Source organism: Zootoca vivipara, chromosome 1 (genome assembly GCF_963506605.1).
Source record: "Zootoca vivipara chromosome 1, rZooViv1.1, whole genome shotgun sequence".
NCBI lineage: Eukaryota > Metazoa > Chordata > Lepidosauria > Squamata > Lacertidae > Zootoca > Zootoca vivipara.
Window position 1 is genome coordinate 115,983,909 of NC_083276.1, and position 21,202 is coordinate 116,005,110.

Consider the following 21,202-nt stretch of genomic DNA (forward strand, 5'->3'; position numbering starts at 1 on the left):
AAAAAATCATTCCAGTAGCACCTTAGAGACCAACTAAGTTTGTCATAGGTATGACAATGTTGATTTGGTTAGGATTACAATCTCCAATACACAACTCAGGAAGTGTGCTTACTTATCAGTGGGTCCATCACCTTTTACTATTATGGCCTAATACACACTTGAGTCTGGCTTTTTCCTCTGAGGAAATTACCTCTGACACCCCTAACCTTAATTAAATTAGAGCACCTACAAATCCATAGCGGTCAACCCTCCATTTTTTTTGCAGGAAACTCCCTTATTCCAAGCCACAGCTGTCATCCTTCCCTTTTTTGCTGTAAATTCCCTTATTCCAGCGCCGTTTCCGCTGCTATCCTGGATTGTTAGATATACCGTAGACTGTCCCCGGGACAGGTGAGGCTGCTGCTGCCCCTTTATTTTCAAATCCGAAAGTTGACAGCTATGCAAATCTCTGACAATACGTAACTTTCAAAAAAAGGAAAACGTTACGATTCCCATACTTGGGAAACTTCAACTGCCGTCTCATGCACACTTTTCTGGGAGCAAGCCCCACTGAATTATTTTGCCTCCCAATGAAGTCTGCAACGGAAATGAATTGAGAGTTGCTTAGCAGTTTACTCAGAAGCAAGTCCTATTGATTTCAATAGGGGTCACCTCAGGGTTTAGGACTGAAGCCTTTGTGACCTTTGAGGTCCTCTTGCTGTACAGCTGGGTTTCCCCAAACTTGGGTCTCCAGCTGTTGTGGGGCTAAAACTCCCATCACCCCTAGCTAGCAGGACCAGTGGTCAGGGATAATGGGAACTGCAGTCCCCCCCTCCAAAACCAAGCTGGAGAGACCCAAGTTTGGGAACACCGGCTGATGCAGTTTCCATTCCAGGCAGGCAGCAAAACCCCTGAGTAACCACGCGCCGGAGTCGGGAGGAGGTGGCACAGCAGGAAGTAGCAGCAGGGAAGCGATGAGAGTCTTTGAGCCACGTGCAGAGACGGGAATCTCCATCTCCTTTTGCGTCTTTCCAGGTCTGGCATCCCAGCACGCGGAAGTAAGAGGCGGCGGCGGCACCTTTCCCTGTCTCCTCCCGCCCCCACCCCTCGCGAGACCCGCCCTTCCTTCTCCTCGCGCAGGTACGTACTCAGGCAACCCAGTCTTTCCAAACGCGCGCGCGCGTGCGCACGCACACCCCCTGCGTCCCTCCGCTTTCCCTGCGCGACCTTTGCCCTCGGGCCGAGTCCCCGCCCAATAAGGAAGCTGCGTCCCGCCTGTTCCGCCGGCTGGCAGGCTGCTTGGCTGAGTAGGACGACAGGCAGCGTGTCCGCGCGCGCGAGGGGTCTCGCGGTGGGAGAGAGCGCGAGCAAGGGAGCGAGCGAGAGTCCCAACCGTCCCTCCTCCCCCCTCACAGGCAACGGTGAACACGCTCAGCTGGGCCCGCGCGGCTTTCGCGAGGGAGGCGGAGGGGTGGGGGTGGGGGTAGGGTGGCCGCGTTTAATTATTCGCCGCGTGCCTCTCAGGCGGCGGCTCGGAGGAGGCGGAGGCCCAGATCGGCTTTTCCCGCCTCACGGCTCCCGTACCTCCCTCAGTTATTGCGGCGGCGGCTGCCACGCGGGCCGGGCCGGCTGGAGAGAGAGAGAGGCCTGCTGCTGCCGCCCGTCGGTGCGTTGCGTGGCTGGGAAGCGACCCTCTGAGGCTGCGTCGGGTTCCGCTTGCCCACCGCCACCTGCTGTCAACCTGCTGTGGTTTGGGGGCCGTGGCCGAGCCGCCTGGGGTGGGGTGGGCCGCATGCCTTACTGGTTGTGCCGGTGTAAGGGGCGGAGGAAAGCGAAGGTGCTCCCCTTGCCCGGTTCGTGAGGCGGAGGGGTGGGTTGAGGGAAATGGGCCGCTCGCTGTTTTCTGCCGCCCGAGGCCGCGAGGTTGAGCGAGAAGCGAAGTCGCGAGCGAATTAGGGCAGCCGATAGCCGAGCCCTTTTCCCGTGGTGCTGGCAGGAAAGCGGGTGGTGTTGGCTCCCTCGGCTTCGGGGTTTGCTGTAGGATCCTGTTCTCCCCGCGAGCCGCCAAGTTGTGCTTCTCGCCCTGCCGGTGTGCTGCTCCCTCCGCTCAACCCTCCCGCCAGCTCGTTTGACTGCCCGGGAAAGCCTCTGCGGCTGCCACTCAGAACCGAGCACGTCAGGCTCCGAAGTGGAGCCGTAACGGGTGCTGAATTTCAACCCGTCCTTTGGGATCCGAGCCGGTTATTTTTAGCACGGCATTTCTAGGGACTTTGCAGCAGCCCATTCCAGCTGCCTTGGAATTTGTGGTTGCAAGAAGGGTGCCATGCACAGCCCTGTGCCTGGCTGGCGGCTGGCCCCTGGGCATCCCAGAGGATATTCTCCTTCCCTTGCTGTTATGTGTAGATGCCATGGCTCCCAAAAAGGTATTGGGCATGTTTTAGAAAGCTGACATGTTCACCTCAGTTTATGTATCAGAACGCACGTTGCCTTGGGAGTCCTGGAGGTAAGCAAGGGAGTTTGGGATTTAAGTGGCTTCTGTTTTTCATTTCAGATGCCCCCCAAAAAGGGAGGTGATGGACTCAAGCCACATCCAATCGTTGGAAGATTCGGGACAACCCTGAAAATCGGCATTGTTGGCTTGCCAAATGTTGGGTAGGTGATTAAAGGGGGATAAACTTTGCTTAGTCATCCTAAAGATAGTAGGCCCTCCTGAATAAATTAGTGTTATGCTGCAGTATGTACACTGTGAAATATTGGTTGAGATTAGCATTTATGATTTTAAGTTCATGCTTATGTTTTACTTAAATTAGATCATTTTTGAACAAAACGTGTTTTGAGCTACGTTTGTCTAAATTTGAAGAACCACAGATGTTCTTTGTTGCTGTTTGAAAATAGTAGATATATTTTACTGAACTGGGCTTAATAAATAGATTGATAGATAGCTGATAAGAAATGGACTTATTTTAATGACTGGAAATACCTTTATAAATAAATGAATTTTCTCTACAAACATTTTAACCTTAATTATTCAACAGTTGATTTTTATTGTGATGTTACTTTGCCTGTAAATTATCTGGAAAGGAATAGTAATTTTTTATTGGAACTACGGTATGTGTAAAAGAACACAAGTCTTTGTTTCATATAGGCACTTTTTGTTAGACCAGCTTCCTTGAATTGTTTAAAGATGTGTGGAAGTTTAAACATTTAGCATTAAAAACAATGCTGCACTGAAAGCACATTAGCTGACAGCTTCTAACCTTTTTATGGCTGATCCATGCAGAATACTACTACTACTACTACTACTAATAATTATTCATTATTTACACCCCGCCCATCTGGCTGTATGGCTACAGAATGGGCTGTAATAACTTTTTATAGAAGCGGGTGGAGAGATGAAGGTAAAGAACCTTGTCAGACTGTCAACATTTTTTCTGTTTAGTTAGGTAATTAAACTCTACCTGATAAAGGTAATCATACTACGCAGAAAGAAGGGGCACAGTTTATATAGAAACAATCTTTCTTTTGGGGTCTCTCTCTCTCTCTCTCTCTCTCTCTCTCTCTCAGTATTTAGTGCCAACAGTGTACTAGATGTTCTGGAGAATTGGCGCTGTGGCCTCTCTCTAGAGCTTGTGAAGTCTGCATTTAGAATTGACAAATTGACAGATAAATATTGGGAAATAGTAGTGGAGAGATGTGTAGCAATAGTAATATAGGAAGGGTGATGTTGGTGTGGTTCACAAACAGAAAGGAGCCTGTTTTGGAAATGGAGCAGTATAGCTGAAACTGGGGGAATAGTACTGTGGAGACAGCATTTAAAGTTGTTTCTAAATGGAATTATGATGGGCTAAGATCTAAGAGACCCGGAGATACATAAGAATTTCACCACTGATTTTTGTGGTAAGAGATTCTGTCATGAGATAGTGATAAAATAGTGGTCACAAATTGTATTGTGCATACATTATTGCACTTCAGGTCTTCAAATAAGTGCTTTGAGTTAGAAACCAATGTAAGCTAAAACACACTCATCTTTGGTAGAAGAAGTTTTTGCTGATGTGCCAGTTTTGTTCAGAGTAAATAGGCTGACTTTGCTTTTACCTAAGCTTCTTTCAGATTATGCCATTGATGCCATAATGGTGCATTAAACCAAAATTATTTTAGCAAAAGCAACTTCTTCTTTTTTTTAAAAAAGTTTCAACATGAATAATTGTTTCCCAGATAGAAAGAAAACTTGGAAGAAAACTGGGAAGTTACAGTGGCAGATGGGTATTTTCATGTTTGTGGGCTTCTCAGAAGCATGTGGTAGATTGCTGAGGGAAGCAGGATGCTGGACTAAATGGAGCTTCTATATGATTGAGTAGGGCGCTTAATGTGATAACCAAAGCCTGAACATGAGCTGTCCAAATCTAGAAAGTCATTACAGTGGGTAAGAAGTTGAAATGAAACTTTAAAGAATTGCAGAGCTATAGATAATACAACTTTGGAGGGATTCCAGTGGAAACCTGGAAAGTATTTTTCGCTCCAAAAGACGCACCTAATTTTTAGAGCAGGAAAGGGGGAAAGAAAGCCCTGTTTTTTTGGGGGGGGATCAGCTCAAAGTTGTGCAGCTTCTTTTGCAAATGGGAAAGGCCCCGTTTTTTGAGGATCAGCTCACAGTTGTGCAGTTTTTTTTGCAAATGGGAAAAGCCCCGTTTTTGGGGGGATCAGCTCACAGTTGTGCAGCTTCTTTTGCAAATGGGAAAGGCCCCGTTTTTTGAGCATCAGCTCAAAGTTGTGCAGCTTACCTTGCAAAGGAGAAAAAATCCTGTTTTTTTTTTGGAGTTCAACTCACAGTTCTGCAGCTTCTTTAGGAAAGGAAAGGAAAGGGAGCCATTTCTACAGTTTCCAGACAGATAATCTAATCAGTCAGTCACATGTCGCTGGGGAAACACAACATGGAGGCCTGGGCAAGGGGGTGAGGCCGGGAAGGGAGCTAGCTTCTCTTATCTCTCTCCCCCCCCCATCTCTTGCAATCAGCTGCTGAGTGGGTTCTCTTTCCCTCTTGTTAGCCTTTAGCTCTTCTTACTTTTTTAGGAGGAAAAAGTGTATCTTATGGAGCGAAAAATACGGTAGATGTTTCCCATGCTGTCTATGCAAAAATAATGCAAAGGTATAGGCGGCATTAAAAGTATAAAAGGACATGGCAGTGCCCAGTGCCCAACACAAAAGTACACTATATAATGTTGCACATGTGGTATTATTGGGAAGCTGATCTCAAATATTGCAACCTTTTCTTTTTTTAAGGAAATCTACCTTTTTCAATGTATTAACCAAGAGTCAAGCTGCAGCAGAGAACTTTCCTTTCTGCACTATTGATCCAAATGAGAGCAGAGTACCTGTACCAGATGAAAGATTTGATTTCCTTTGCGAGTACCACAAACCTCCAAGGTTAGTACTGCACATGTTATCAGTTGGTTGTTTCTACGTAAAGAAATAAGCTTCTCAATAAGCAATATTTTTGCAAAATCCATTTCTAAGTATTTAAGTGTTTTGAAGTTGTGTTGTTTGGTTTTTTAAAAAAAAGGATTGCTTTTGAACAAGAATCTAGTGAGAGGACCTCATAGTTTGAAAAGAGGAATTCTTCAGGCAACTTGAAATAATCTTGCAAGCAAGTCAACATGCCTGAAATTTTTTTTAGCCAGCTTGTTCATACATGTGAAAGCCATTGTGGCACATGAAGAGCTGAAAAGAGGGGGGGAAGGACTGTTTTTCCATCTACAAAATTCTCCTTACCTGGATATTATTTGTATTTACCACATACAAGTGGCTGCTTAGATGTCTGTCTTTAAAGTAGATCACATAAAAAGCTTCACTATTGCCTATTTTCTTCATACCCCTATATCTAAGACAGAGTGAACAGTGATCCAAGAAATTAAAACCACAATTTGTTCCTTTAGTTTTTAACATGAAGTTCTAATTGAAGTTGCCCCTGACATTTAGAGCCTCAATTCCCACTACTTTCCCACTGCTGTTATATGAGCTGATGGGCCTTCTGGGATCAAACAAATTTCTCTCCAATGGAACTAGTTCTTGCAGAGTCCTCTACTTTGTGACCTATCTCATTCTATCACCATTCTGTATAGTGTAGCATTATCTTCTGGGCTCTCTTTGGTGTTGACTGTAGAGAACTTAAGCCATTATTCTTAGGATGTTTTTCAGGGAGAAGGTCTTCTGCAGTTGGTAGGACTTGCTTCTGAGTAAACAGGCTTCGGAATTGCATTTTCAAAAAAAGCTATGTTGAGCTCCTGGCTATTTTTATCTTATAGTCTGTTAAATCATTTTTGTTAGTAAGAAGTTAGGTTGTTCTATAGTCCAAGCTTTAATGGAGTTAAGGCATGCTAACTTGAATATAATGTCTGTAAAGATTAATAAATATCCTATTTTTCCAAAGGACGTTCTTTTAGTTGAAGATCACTAGTAAAGAACAAGAAATCCCAGTTTTTATAATCATACATAGATAACTTTTTGGGGGGTGTCTAAACATTTTGATGTGTTTTCAGTTTTTGTTTTGGTTGTGGGTAAGAATTTCCAAAGTTTTTACAAGAATATACAGTATGTGAAGTATTGTCTGATGTCTCCTTTGTGAACTAAGACTCTTTAACACAAGTTTGGGGAATGTCAGGCCTGGGAGTCCAATTTGGCTCTTCAATACTCTCTATCTGGCTCTTGGGATGCCTCACTGGCCACTGCTGTGTGTCTTCTTGAGTGCTTGTGCTGTGCTGTGTATTTGAATTGTGATAATGTGTCTTGCTTGTCTGCATGGTGTGATGTGTTTGGAAATTATTGGAAATTGTCTGTATGGTGTGGTATGTTTGGAAATTATTTGTTTTAGGTGTATGGCCCTAAAATATTAAATAAACAATAAAAAACCCCAAATCTGATCTACTGTACAAAGACAAGAATTCACCCATCCACCTTTTTTGTCTCCGGTCCTGCCCACTATTAAGGCATGATAGCTCAGTTGGTAGAGCATGAGACTCTTTAATCTCAGGGTTGTGGATTCCAGCCCCATGTTGGGCAAAAGTTCCCTGCCTTGCAGGGGTTGAACTACATGACCCTGGTGGTGGTCCCTTCAAGCTCTACAGTTCTATGATTCTATGAGGCACTGTGGCTTCTTCCTGAAAAACATCCCCCACCCTGCTCTAATACTTATGAGGTAAAGTTTCTGACTTTAAATAACCATTCAGGTATTACATTGAAGATTTCAAGGTCATGCTATTAAGCCCAGGAGCTTAACATACTCAAAATGCCCCTTTCTTCCGGAGGAATTTTCTATCATTTTTTTAAAAGTTGTCCAACCCTAAAGACAAACTAAATAATAACTATTTATGATTTAAGTTAATACTTGGCAAGATGGCATTAGAAATATAATTCAGATTTTTATTAACCTATAAGAACTTGGGTTATTGCTATTGTGTTGCAAAACATGTTAGATATAGTGCATAGTTCAGCTATATGTCAGCAACATTAAATATTTATATAAACTACTTATGTTGTACTTTTCTTTAGGAAATGAATGTTTGCCAAATAGAAGTCTGATTAAAATAAATTCTATATATAAAGTGCTGGTTTTAAGCTTTAAAGCAAGGGTTGCTAACCTGAGGCCATACAGATCTTGTTGCTATGCTGACGGGGAGCTGTAGTTCAGTTACATCTGGAGGACCGCAAGTTATGCACTCTTGTTTTAAAGCTTTAAATGGTGCGGAGCAAGGTTACCTGAAATCATTGGTTTTTCCCATATGATAATAATTGGGTTTTTCCTATTTGAAGCTTAACATCTTCCTCAAAAACCCTTGTCTAAGTGCCACCACCATCCAAGATGAGGCAGGTAACCACCAGGGAGAGACCTCTTTGGTAGTAGCCCAATTATGGAAAGTCTTCTCATACAGGTTTGCTTGATGGCACCTTTGTAGTCTTTTTGGATGGCACCTTTGTAGTCTTTTTGGAACTGGAGGAAGAGTTTAAAAACCACACACAACAACTTACTTATTATTATCTGATCCTCTTATATTTAAAATCTGTGTATTAATTGTGCTTTTAGTTTAAAATCATTTTAAATGTATTATAAGTTTTTGGTTTGAAAGTTGTTTTGTATTTGTTTTGTAAGTTGGCCAGGCAACTTATATTATGGAGCGGCTATTTAAGTTCCATTAAAATAAGATTTATCCTTGCTGTTAGAAAGCAGTAGGAAGTTTCAAAGACTTGGAAGGCCTTTTTAGGGTGGCTTACATAAAAAGGATAATTCCAATATAATACAATCAAAGTTTAAAAATGATTAAAACATTTCAAAAGCTAGCACACACCCATCTAAAACAAAATATCAAGCAAACAATTAGTTTAAAACTAGTAATAATATAAAACCCTAAAATGATTAACACAAAGTAGCTCAGAATAAATAGGTTTTAAAAACTTGTTTAATAGCCAGCATTGAAGGGGCTGTAATCTAGGATTCATAATCCAGAGTCATAGACTCCCTATAGATGGCTTTTTAAAAATAAAGGTTTACCACCATCTCTTTAGGCCCAGAGGAAAATCTCCCTCTTCTTGAGAGGCATTGACCACTTCCATTATTTTAGTAGCTGCTAATAATAATAATATCTGGGACCCAGGTGGCGCTGTGGTTAAACCACTGAGCCTAGGGCTTGCTGATCAGAAGGTCGGCGGTTCGAATCCCTGTGACGGGGTGAGCTCCCGTTGCTTGGTCCCAGCTCCTGCCAACCTAGCAGTTCGAAAGCACGTCAAAATGCAAGTAGATAAATAGGAACCGCTACAGCGGGAAGGTAAACGGCGTTTCCATGTGCTGCTCTGGTTCGCCAGAAGCGGCTTTGTCATGCTGGCCACATGACCTGGAAGCTATACGCCGGCTCCCTCGGCCAATAATGTGAGATGAGCGCGCAACCCCAGAGTCGGTCACGACTGGACCTAATGGTCAGGGGTACCTTTACCTTTAATAATAATAATAATAATAGTAATAATAATTTATTCCTTATATCTTATTTGCCAGGAAGGACAAGGGTTGAATGCACACTAGTGGCCAGAATTGTGGAAACCTTTTGGAAAATACATATTTCTGAGCTTTGACATCAGTCATTTTTAGAATAGTGCCATAAAATTATCTATCATTAGAAATATAATTTAATGCATAATATAATGCAATATACTGTTGAATTATCTTTATTCTAGTGAAAGTTATAGTCAAATGAAATACGTTATACACAGAAAACCATGATAAAGGGTATTTAATAACTTCTCATCATTTCTGTTAGTACTTAGTGTGGAAACATTTTGCTGCAATTTCAGCCCTACAACGGCATGCCATTGAGTGAACCAAGAATTTTAGTTCATCAGGTGTTATAACGTGTAACCAAGATTTTATGATTGCTTCTATCAATTGTGGTCTATTCCTTGCTTGCTTCTGACTGACAGGTTTCTTTAATCAGCTCTACAGATTTTCTTTTGGATTCAGGTCAGGGCTACTACCGTACATCGCTTTCTAGGTGACTAGTCAACTCTTTTCACTCTGTTTGTCATTGATCAATTTTTAGTTAAAGAAATCCACTTCATGTTACATAAGGCAGTTGTGCTTTCTTTTTCTGATTATTGGACTATAACGTTTAATAGAATAAAGATAATTTGACAGAGTTTGTTGCATTATATTCTGCATTAAATTTTCTTTCTAATGATACACATTTTTTCTGTATTATTTTATGGTATTACTATAAAAAAGATGGATGTTATGAGCCATCAGACCTTAGAAATGCAACTTTTTCTAAAGGTTTCCACAATTTTGGCCACCAGTGTGCATGTGATAGGTCTCAATTCTTAAAGAGTCCTTTACACAACTTCAGGATCTGCAAATTGAAAAGTCTACAACAGCAAATATTGAAGTTACAAGGAGTAACTATGTTTTCTTTATTACTAGTTTCAGTTGTTCACTTAAAGCTGCATGTGGGTGTTCAGAGTACAGGGTGGGTGGCTAATTTGTGGTCCTCCAGGTGTTTCTGAACTTCAGCTTGGATCAGCCCCAGCCGGCATGGTCAGTACCCAGGGATGATGGAGGATATAGATGGAGGATATATAGGACTATATGATGTATAGGGAAGTTTTTAATGGTTGGTGTTTTTCTGTGGTTTTGTATGTGTTGTAAGCAGCCCACAGTGGCTGGGGGAACCCAGCCAGTTGGGTGGGGTATAAATAATGAAATTATTATTATTAGTCCATTAACAATGGGAGGATCCCCATCCCAGCATTGATTTTTTTCTGGGTGTGTGCTCTGAAGATACTTGCAGATATGTGATAATATTGAACTATGTTTCTAATTACAAGTATCTTATATTATCTTTCAGCAAAATTCCAGCCTTTCTCAATGTAGTCGATATTGCTGGCCTTGTGAAAGGAGCCCATGCTGGACAGGGACTAGGAAATGCCTTTTTGTCACACATTAGCGCCTGTGATGGAATCTTTCATCTACTGCGTATGTAAACTTACTTTTGAAAAATGTTTATATTATTTAAGTATGTGGCTTGCCTAAGAACTGGGGCCTCAAAAGACAAGCAGCTCAAGCCATATTAAATGTGAATCTGCTACGATTATGTCATGACAATATGATAACCTTGTTCCACAGTGGTATTCTGAGGAGAACACAGTAGAGGCTTCTGCTGAAGAAAGGGGTGGGTAAAACCCATTTTTTGGCAGTTTTCCTCTTGAAGCCACCCTCTCCCTAGCCATTCCCTATGCTATTCTAGAAGGTCCCCAGTCCACCCAAGCAGATTTTAGGGGCTCAGGAGGATATAGGTGGAAGGGAGTATCAGAAAAAATAACCCACCCTCTAGAAGCTGAAATATCTTGTTAGTGGAGTTTCAGTGCTGGAAAATATGGACCCAATATTGTGTTTCCCTTGTAATGCGTGGCTTTGCCCAAATATACTTTGCATTTAGTACATCATGAAGAATAATTTATTTCAGAGATACTGAATTATATTTTTCACAACATTTCAAATTGCTGGGTACGGTAACAGTATTTATTAAGGTATAGGACTAGGGAATTATTATTTAACCGTAAAGAATAAAATATTCATCCAGTCTAAATACTTTGGGGCAAAACGTTTCTTCTGTCCCAGTGAAAATAACCATTTGAAGTTCAAAAGTCAAATCCATTTAGAATAAGTAGCAGAGGCCCCGACTTGGACCCCAGATTATGGGTGCCCAGCGTGTGTGATGTGACGTCCTGACACCATGCGCCCTGCAGCCTCAGGACCTATCACTGGAAGTCAGGTCCCGAAGTCTCACAAGGCCTTGGACAATATCTCCAAGGTCTTGCGAGGCCTCAGATGTGATTTGTGGGTGCTTGGGCCCCCAGGGCCCCCTAGAGATGCTGCCACTGATAAGTAGTATGTATTGGTCTTAAGTTATATTTAGGATAATTTCCCACTGCTATGGATTTGTAGTAGTTTTTTTGTTTTGTTTTTCATTTTGGGAAAGCAGTGACTGCCAGAACATTTCTAGTGTAAATATATGCAGATTAAATTTGGTTTTGGTTAGAGGAAGTTGCCATTCCCCATGAGAGGCAAAAACATATTGGTGAAGCAAATTTCATTAGGATAATTGTGGTTTGAATGCAATGAGGATCAGATGTTAGTTCTACTGTAAGGTAAATAAATCAATATTGATATTGATTATTGGAATTTGGTCTGCTGAGTCAGTTCATATTAAATTACTGAATAGTGCTAGATTGGGTATTCAGCAAATGTTAATTCCCATGGGAATAAAAGTTGATATTGTTCTGCTACACAAAATAAACTTAACAACATCCATAGCGAAAAATAATTTTATTCAAGATCAATACACTGTAAAGCAATGGAAAGATTAAATTGCTGTCAGGTCTACTCAGCTCTTGTAGTCCTACTTCAGACCTAGTTTTAAACAGTTGTCTGCTGTTACAAGCAATGTTGAGGTGTAACTTTAGATAGGAAATGGTGGTTACTTTATATCTTATTTTCTCCATGGGAGCCAGTGAGACAATATTGGTCTCTCATCCTTTACTGTGGTACCTCTGGTACCGGTATAAACGCTTCTGGTTACAAACGCTTCAGGTTACGAGTTCTGCTAACCCAGAAGTAGCTGCTCCTGGTTGTGAACTTTGCCCCAGGATGCGAACAGAAATCGTGCACAGGAGGCCCCATTAGTGAAAGCGTGCCTCAGGATAAGAACGGTTTCAACTTAAGAACGGACCTCTGGAACAAATAAAGTATTGCATTCTGTTTTTTCCATGAGGTCAGAACAAAGCAGGTATATATATATATATATATATATATATATATATATATATATATATATATATATATATCTTTGAACACAACTGAGGGCAACTTGTTTAGTTTGTAAAGGTTTTTTATTTTTTATATAAATTCTGCTCAGTTTCAAGATAGATCCAGGAATATGTTTGCACTTCCAACTTAAAAAATATGTTTTGTAAGACTTGTTTGTTTTAGCTCCTGTAAGCTGAGTTTTTTGTATAATATGGTTGGTAGGTGGTGACAGCTTATCTAGATGTTATCTTTGTGGTTAACACACTGTTGTAACAAATCACAATTAGTTGAATGCTACGTATACATTTTTGCTTGAACTTTTGGCAAGTTTTCTTACTTAAAATGTATATCAGTAGTGCAATTTGCCGACACATGCTGCTGGAACTCAGAAATGATGCTTTCATGAATGTGTCACAGCAAAAATAAGCAATATGCTCTGCATTAAAGGTGACTTTAAAATGCAAAGTGTCGTGAGAGAGATTGGTTGGTTTGACAGTCACTTCAGGAAAACCTCTACAATGACTAAAAGTTAGGGGTGTGCATTGGATTTTCAGTTATCCTGAAACTCAAGTGGGCCACTTCAGATGGATTTGGGGCTTATCCAAACCAAAGAGGAATCTTTCTTAAGCTCTTTAAACTGAAGAGGGGATCTCCAAAGCGTTTTTGAGATTTCTATGTTAAAACACTGCAGACACAGTGTCTGCAAAACCTGAAACTTTTCTCTCCAAGCTTGTCATGCAAGGAAAACACCGTCAGGAAGCTCTTTTGTGTCTGACACATCTTGCTTCTTACCAGAGAAAACCAGGTTTTAACCAGGTCGCTCCAATAATATTGCTTTAGGGTAAAAGTTAAAGGGACCCCTGACCATTAGGTCCAGTCATGACCGACTCTGGGGTTTCGGCGCTCATCTCGTGTTATTGGCCGAGGGAGCTGGCGTACAGCTTCTGGGTCATGTGGCCAGCTTGACTAAGCTGCTTCTGGCGAACCAGAGCAGCGCACGGAAGCGCCATTTACCTTCCTGCTGGAGCGGTACCTATTTATCTACTTGCACTTTTGAGGTGCTTTTGAACTGCTAGGTTGGCAGGAGGTGGGACCGAGCAATGGGAGCTCACCCCATCGCAGGGATTCGAACCACCGACCTTCTGATCGGCAAGCTCTAGGCTCTGTGGTTTAACCCACAGCACCACCCGCGTCTGGGTAGGGTGTTTTAGGGTAGGGAAGTTGAAATAATGTAACACTTTTCTTGTCTGTTCAAGAACATTCAAGTCCTGCCTTTGTGTAGCATGTCCCAAATCCTCTCATGTCAAGCCAGCTTGGCATTTAGTTTTTGTGACTTTGGGTGGCAGTTCGTCAGAATGCAAGCCTGAAGCTGTTCATTTTATGCATCAGAACTCCTTAGCCCTTACACCCAGCCTTCTTAAAATTTGCAGGCTATTTTCCCAGGAGCACATATTCATAAGAAAGTTGTTGCCCGCAAAACATCTTAGATGGAGGGCGGCAAATCCCTTTAAGTTCACCCATGCCAACAAAGTCAACTTTAAAAGTGCCTAGCACAAAAACTGCCATATACCAATTTGTAATTTGGCAGATTTCTTATTTAGGGACATCTCTGTCATGTATGCTATTTTATACAAGTTGCTCATAGAAGAATAGGGGAGCATAAGTGAATCCTTTTAAAAACCACTCCCCAACTGTAAAGGCTAGCTGCAATTTTCCTTCCGAAATTTGGCAGGACTCAACCTCTCAGAAGGGACTAACAATCCTGTAAATTTATTCCAATTCTGCCCTCCCCACCCCCCAAAATCATAGACAGTTCCTTTAAAAAACCTCCCACCAAACCTCTGGACCTACTTGTCTGAAATTTTGCAGACTTTATTTAGTCAAGAGGGGCAACTTTGCATGAAAATTTCATCCAGTTCTGTCGAAAGGGACTTGGGTGTAGCATTTGCAACATCTTACTTTTTTTCAAGCTCTATATTCCCCAGGCACATTGTATTTTTATGTTCTCAAAGTAGAAATCATCCCTGCTGATAGATATTGCTGGAAGCTGCTTGCAGCAGAGGAGAGACGTATGATGATATCACTTAGCCACACTCCATTGCACCACCATTTTAGTGAACAAAGCAAGAGCCACATCTCATCCCCTCAGCATGTGTGGCTTTCCTTTGCCAATTATAGTAGCACTGTTTGTGCAGCTCTATTTACGCTGTGACACTTTAGCACATCTCTGAAAACTTGTAACTTTAGGTGTCACAGGCATTTTGAGATGAATTTAAAATCTCAGAAGTGTAAGTGTATAATGCTTCGTTCAGGTAGGATATATTTTTATTCATTAATGCAGGGGTGTCTAATCTCTGGCCTGAGGCCTCTGAAACATATTTATCTTCCCTCCACCCCAAGAAAAAGTAGGCACAGTATTGGGGGCGTGAAAAGAGGTATATTTGGGTTCTGTGTGGTGCATTTGCAGTAGTGTGGGATGCCCACATCTAAGTTTAGCCATACTTAACCCCTAGAAGGCTGGCCAAGAGTGAGCACTATCTTAACTATTCTTGATTTAAGGACTGTAAATCTTCCACTATACATACCTAGACACTGTTCTGAAAATGTCACTATTAGTTAAAATCTTCTATCTCCTTTCCAGGCTCCAAGGCTTAGACTTGGCTAATACCTTGCCTTCAAACAGTTTTTGATTGATGCAAACCAATACCTATGCAGTAGATTACATAGATAGCAATGGCAGGGACTGAAATGGATGCAGGGGGAATGCTGTACAAGCTCTGGAGCCTTTCAGTTTCCCCTCATGCCATCCATAAAGCTGCTCCTGAAGGTTGCGGAGCTTCTAGAATGAGATGTAATGTGGTATAATGGGATTCTTCTGGAAATGAAAATGAGCAACTCCTCCCCTCCTGTGTGTGTGTGTGTGTGTGTGTGTGTGTGTGTGTGTGTGTGTGTGTAAATAGCAGTGGCTGGTTCGGCAGCACAGGCAGGGCAAGCATTGCTTACCTGTCTTCCCATTGCTGGCAGGAATGTCATATTGGCTTTGCTTTTGCTTCCACACTGCATTAAAGTTCTGTACAGTACTCCTTGCTGTGTCCCTCCTTTTCTCCCTCTTGGTAACTAGCAGCAGAGAGGAGAGGGCTTGTTGCGGTTTTTTTCTGGTTGTTCACATCACTTTTAAGTTTTGCATGATGTCTCTGCGTGGCCCATGTGTCTTAAATATTTGTAGCCAAGGAATGTTGCAACTTTTACATTACAGTGTAACATGCGATTTAGTTTTCCATCTTATACGGTTCTGTTTGTTGGGGGTGTATGTGGAATGCTTCACTTGAGGTATGAAAGATTGTGCCACTATGAGTATTTTGAATCTACCATTGCAACAGGCTTGTTTTTGGCGGGTCATAGGTGAAGGCTAAGGGTGGAATTTAATTCGTTCCACGGGTCTTTTCTTATAACGAAAAATTCGTCTAGCGAATCCCATAGGAATGCATTGAAATTTTTTTGAATTTTTTTTTGCCCATAGGAACGCATTAATTGAATTTCAATGCATTCCTATGGGAAACCGTGATTCGCTAGACGAATTTTTCGTAAAACGAATTCGTCTAGCGAGGCAACCTCCGCTCGAAAAATCCTTTCGTTAAGCGGAAATTTCGTTAAGCAGGGCATTCGTTAAGCGAGGCACCACTGAATATGCATACAATTTGCACTTTAGTCATAAATCTTGTCAAATTGAGTGTATGGCACTATATTCTTGGTGTGAATTTGAAGATATCACCCTGTTCTAGCCTAGCCTAGCCTAGCCTAGCTTTTAGACCAAGATTGTTTTAAGCACCTCTGATCTTTTTACACAGCAGATAAATCAGAAAAAGCCCATATGTCTGAAGGACAACCATCTCTGGCAATATAGTAGTGACAAGTAGCATACTATTTATAGACAGCATTTGCTAAGTTTCCCAGCAGGGACTTATATATCTGACATTGTAGTCCAGAAACAAGAGAGCTGCCTGCTAAGCAACAATGACAGTTTTTCTTACTATTCCAAATAGTATATCAAGATAATATATTGTACCAAGATGTTTGAAGAGTAATGTGTTGCCTTGCAAAGCTTACTACAGTATACTTTTTGTGGCTTCTTTTGGAGTGAGTTTTAACTTCTTAATCCAAGCTCCTTGAAATTGAAACGATAGTATGTAATTGAAACAACAATCTGGTGGAACAGACCCAAGAAAGACCAAGGGGAAGCTCATCATTCTGTTTTTTATCCAGCAAGGATCCACAATTTTTGGATGATTTTTGGATAAAGGGTGGCATATAAATTTAATAAAAACAAAATATTAAAAATACCCTGCTCTGTGAGGGTATTGTGCATCCCACCCTGTTATAATTGAAAGTACAGGCAGCAACCATTTTGCTCGGGGGTTCCGTTCCAGGCCTCTGCAGACATTGGTGGAGCAAGCCAACCTCACCCCACACAGTTCCATCTTCTGGGTTCAAAAGGACCTGCATGTCAGCGGCCGCGCATCAATTGGACATGCACAAAAAAGTCACCCCACCTGTACTGTAAGGGAAGTACTAATTCTTCAAGATTCCACATTCTCCCAAGGTCCCACTGAATCATAGTCTGGCTTTGCACGAAATGTGAACCAGGCCATTCTCTGCTTACATTTCTTTTGTCAAAGTTTATGTTCCTTTTTGTTCTCATTTGGACCAGATTTTCATTTTCTAAAGGAAGCCTTCTTGCCTTAGCTTCTGACATTCAACTTGTTAACCATGCTAGAAGTTTCATGACCTTGGTAGTGACTATTCTCATCTGTGGTATACATTCTAGCTGAGCTTTTATTATTGAGGATTTTAATTATCATCCTAAGCATTCTGGGGAGATTTGACCCTCTTGACTTTCCTTTCAACTTCCCTTTTACCAATTCCCTCATTTTAAAGAATTTTTCTCTTTTGAAGTGAAATCTGACTGTACTAGGCTTTGTTAGCAATTACTCACTTATGTGTTAAATTTGAAAGCACTATGGTCACTGTTTCTAAACTGCCCACAGCACTTATATCTTGCACCAGGCCATGGGCACCACTTAAAATTAAGTCCAGGGTTGCCACCCCTTGGATCAACTCCATGACCAACTGTTCTTGAGCACAGTCATATGGGGTATCTAGAAATTTTATCTTAGTTGTGCCTGGAGCAGGCATTTATCCTGTTTTTGTTTGGGCAGTTGAAGTCATCCATTACTACGACGTTTCCTCCTTTGATGCTTTTTCAAATTCATTATCTCAAGACCACTCTGGGCATCTTGGTCATGGGGATGGTAATGCCTCCTCCTTCCTAAGTTGCTCTTGGACTTGGTGTGCCACTCACATCTGTTCTGTGGTGAAATCTACCCCTTTTGGGATTTTCAGCTCCTTGAACACTATGTCCTCTTTGATGGTACAGAGTAGCATCGTCTCCAGCATGCCATTCCCTGCCCTTCCTATAGAGTTTGTACCCAGAGATAATTGTGCCCCACTGATTCTCTCCTGGTTTTATTGTAATGCCTAGGATAATATCTTTTACTAAAGTGCTCACTCGCATTGAATAGTCATGATACCATATGATTTATTTACTTTATTACACTAGATTTTAGCTTCATATATTTTATATTTCAGCATTAGGTAGCTAATACTTGCATATACCAGCTCTAAGCTTGATTTAAATGTCAGCACTATTGTACTGGTTTCATTTAAATAATTTTGCTTTATATTGTAAGTCTATCAAACTAACATGTTGAGTGTTTAGCTGTTGGAGGCTTTATAGGTGATTAATAAATCATTTTGTAAAAATACTGCTCTGAATGGGTTAAAACAGTTCTTTTCAGTGTTTCTTTTTACAAGCCACCTGTTGCCTTAGATGCATAAGTGTATAAATTTGAACAAAGTGCTCATCACTTGTCAGCCATCAGTGGCAGCATAAAAATTACTTGTGGTGCTTGCTTTGCAAGAAGTTCTTTTGTGTTTGTGACACCAGCTTTGTTTTATACAATTAAAGTATTACACGCTAGAATAATCTAAATTGCAGCCACTAAACGGTGATGTAGTTCTTTTTTTTTCATAGAGCTGAATTTGTTTACTGATTGTATGCAGCTATTGACTACTGCTTTAACATGACAGGTCCCTTGGAGAAGTGCCTTTCCCCCTGCTAGTATGGAAAGCTTTTCAGGCTCATTAAAAAGTTCATTTATTTATGATTAGTCTTTTATTCCCTGTATTTTTTAAAAATAGCAAACTAGGAGCATTTTTAAGTGCTTTTGAGATCTATCATAAAATGAAGTAATTTATACTTCAAGGGGGATTGTATAATGTTTCACAACATGTTTAGCAGTTATAGTGTAAAACATTAGAACTGTGCTAGCCCCTTAAGAGCAATGGGGCTCATGTACCAGGTGCAGCTCTATGCTAAGTGACTCTGTCTCTGCTGTACCTCCAAACTTTGCAGTTCTTTATATATATGTGTGTGTACACCTATCTATATTGAAAATCCTCCCATCCAAAATATGTAAAGAATAACATTGTCTACAGCTTGGTTCTTGGAATCAAATGCATTTGCAACAACAAAGATAAATATCAGATAAATAAGGGTCATTGAACTTAAAGAGCCACTTCTACATATCCACATGTAATTGATTGCAACATCCACTGGGCTTCTAAAACCTCCTCGCATCAAAAACAAAGAATGTGGCCCATTTGTGGTAGCTTTCCATATATCTTCCATTGTCTGGCAATCAGAGAAAGATACCCATGGTTAGCAAATTCTGAATGTCATGCTAAAGCTGTCAACAAGCCTCCTGTTAACAGCATTTTGCCAGCCTCCAACTAAATATATGCAGACTATCAGTGAGAGCTTTATTGAATCCACTTAACAACATTCCTAGATCTCATCTTTGTAACACTAAATACTGTATCACCTGTTTGCATCTCATGGAAACAGCTACTTTCAAAAGCACCAGGACAGGTAGGACATGCTACATCAAGCAGAATATCACTTGCAGGTCCTGCAGTATAATCTCTATTGAGTGCAAAAAAGGATGTCATATCCTGTACATAGGTAAAACTACAACTGACCTATGCACACATGTTGGAAACCACAAATCTGCAATTTTGACAAAAGGCCGAGCAATCAGTTGTTAAAACATTTCATTTCTGAGAAACATAGACTGTCAGGCATATCAATAACTGCTATAAAGGTGCTAACAGATCCAACAATTTTGGTTAAGAGGGGAAACGTCAGATTGGGGCCATGTGGTGCCAATGTGTCCAGTGTGTACATGCAGGAAGATAATACTAGTATCACTTAGCATCTGCAAGTGAAGCCCCTTTGAGCATTCCATCTTCAACACAGCAGCTGATGAAGGTGGAAGCAAAAATGTTTTGCCACATAATTTTAAAAATACACGCAGCTTGGAAGAATCTTTTCTGACTTGTCAGAATAATCTGAAATTGAACTAGTTTCTCCAGAGAACATTTCTTTAGAAAGTAGAAATATAGAGGAAAACCCAAGATCAGCATTCGAAAATCCCCATTGTTCTAGGGAATTTCATTAGTGCGAGCAGTTTCTGAGCTCTGGGCACAAAACTGCGCCTAAGATTTCAGATTAAATGCAGAGTAGAAGGAAAGGAGGACCTTTTCCTGCCTCCCTACTTCTAGCTACTCTCTGAAGACTGGAGAAGATACCCTCTTAAGAATATTAGGGGTGGGGGTGGGGAGGGGAAGGACTAGACCATGTGAAAAATGAACACAATATTTTAGCTGCAGTTCATTCATTTTCCGCTTTGAATTCTTATTAGAAAAAAGTGTGCCTAGACATTCCGTTGTTGCGCCCATAACCTAGGTTTAAGGTGCCATTTAGCTCTTAGCTTTCATATCTCAGTTTCTAACACTGTTTGGGGGTGTTTCAAGTGAAAACTTTCAACAATGGAGAAAGAATGTAGCTCAGTAGTAGACATCTGCCTTGCATATCAAGGTCTGAGGCTCCCCCCCCATCTCCAAGTACAGCTGGGAGACCAGGCCCTGGCGCTGAGGGGTGGAGATCGCTCCGGCGCCCCCGCCCTTGCAGGGCGTAGTATGGCTTCCGCACGGCTTTGCCGCGCAGCGCCCTACCTACCAGCCCCGCACCCAGGCACCCCGCGCCACCGGGACTCGACCTATAGCCGGCCCTGTGGGAGACACCCGTATCTGAAACTTTGGAGATCTGCTACCAGTTACTGTGTAGACCTTACTGAGCTCAATGGACCAATGGTCTGACTCAGCAAAGGTGGATTCCTATGTTTTTATGTCCCCAAGCATGAAACTGAACGATCAGGATTTTCTACAAGTTTGTTCTGGTATATTTTTAATGAGATGCAGTGAAATAAGAAGCTAAGAACATTTTTTTTGGGGGGGGGGAGTGGAGAATGTAGGCCAGTTTCCCACAATTTGATGCCCTCCAGAAGTTTTGGAGTACAGCTCCCATCATCTCTGATTGTTGGCAGTGGTGGCTGGAGCTGATGGGAGTTGAAGTCCACAGCATTTGGACATGAGTTGAGAAAGGCTGACCTTTTCTAAAAGCAAGCCTCTAGCAGGCCTAAATAGTTGCCCTATACTAGCATAAGATTTCGAGACTATATGTGAGTCCTCCTGAGAATCATTGCAGGTTGCAGAAGCTGCTTGTGTGAGTAAGCATTTGTGTATTTAGGAATCCAAAGCTCTACAAAAAAAGGTTGGTTCTGTCCTCCCCCAAATGTGGGGAATATGACATGTATCACTTCAGCTGCTAATATATGTCCATCTTGCAAGCCAGTCTTCTCTGTGTGTGATTCCGTAGCATGCTTGGAAGGTACCACCAACTTAGTGAGTTGTTTCTGGATT

The 21,202-nt window shown here is 41.5% G+C and overlaps 1 protein-coding gene across 3 annotated transcripts in view; it reads left to right on the top strand.

The window, feature by feature from the left end:
* The first annotated feature begins 1,233 nt into the window (after window positions 1-1,233).
* Window positions 1,234-21,202, top strand: part of OLA1 (Obg like ATPase 1) — an 85,362-nt gene continuing 65,393 nt past the window's right edge. Inside the window, exons 1-4 of one of the 3 annotated variants that reach the window (XM_035135106.2) lie at window positions 1,234-1,400; window positions 2,531-2,631; window positions 5,260-5,403; window positions 10,362-10,489. In XM_035135106.2, coding sequence (XP_034990997.1) covers window positions 2,531-2,631; window positions 5,260-5,403; window positions 10,362-10,489 — 373 coding nt within the window. In that variant the 5' untranslated portion in view covers window positions 1,234-1,400. Of the gene's footprint in view, window positions 1,401-1,502; window positions 1,646-1,857; window positions 2,403-2,530; window positions 2,632-5,259; window positions 5,404-10,361; window positions 10,490-21,202 lie in introns of those variants that run through there. The other 2 variants (XM_035135114.2, XM_035135097.2) reach the window with 2 other exon arrangements.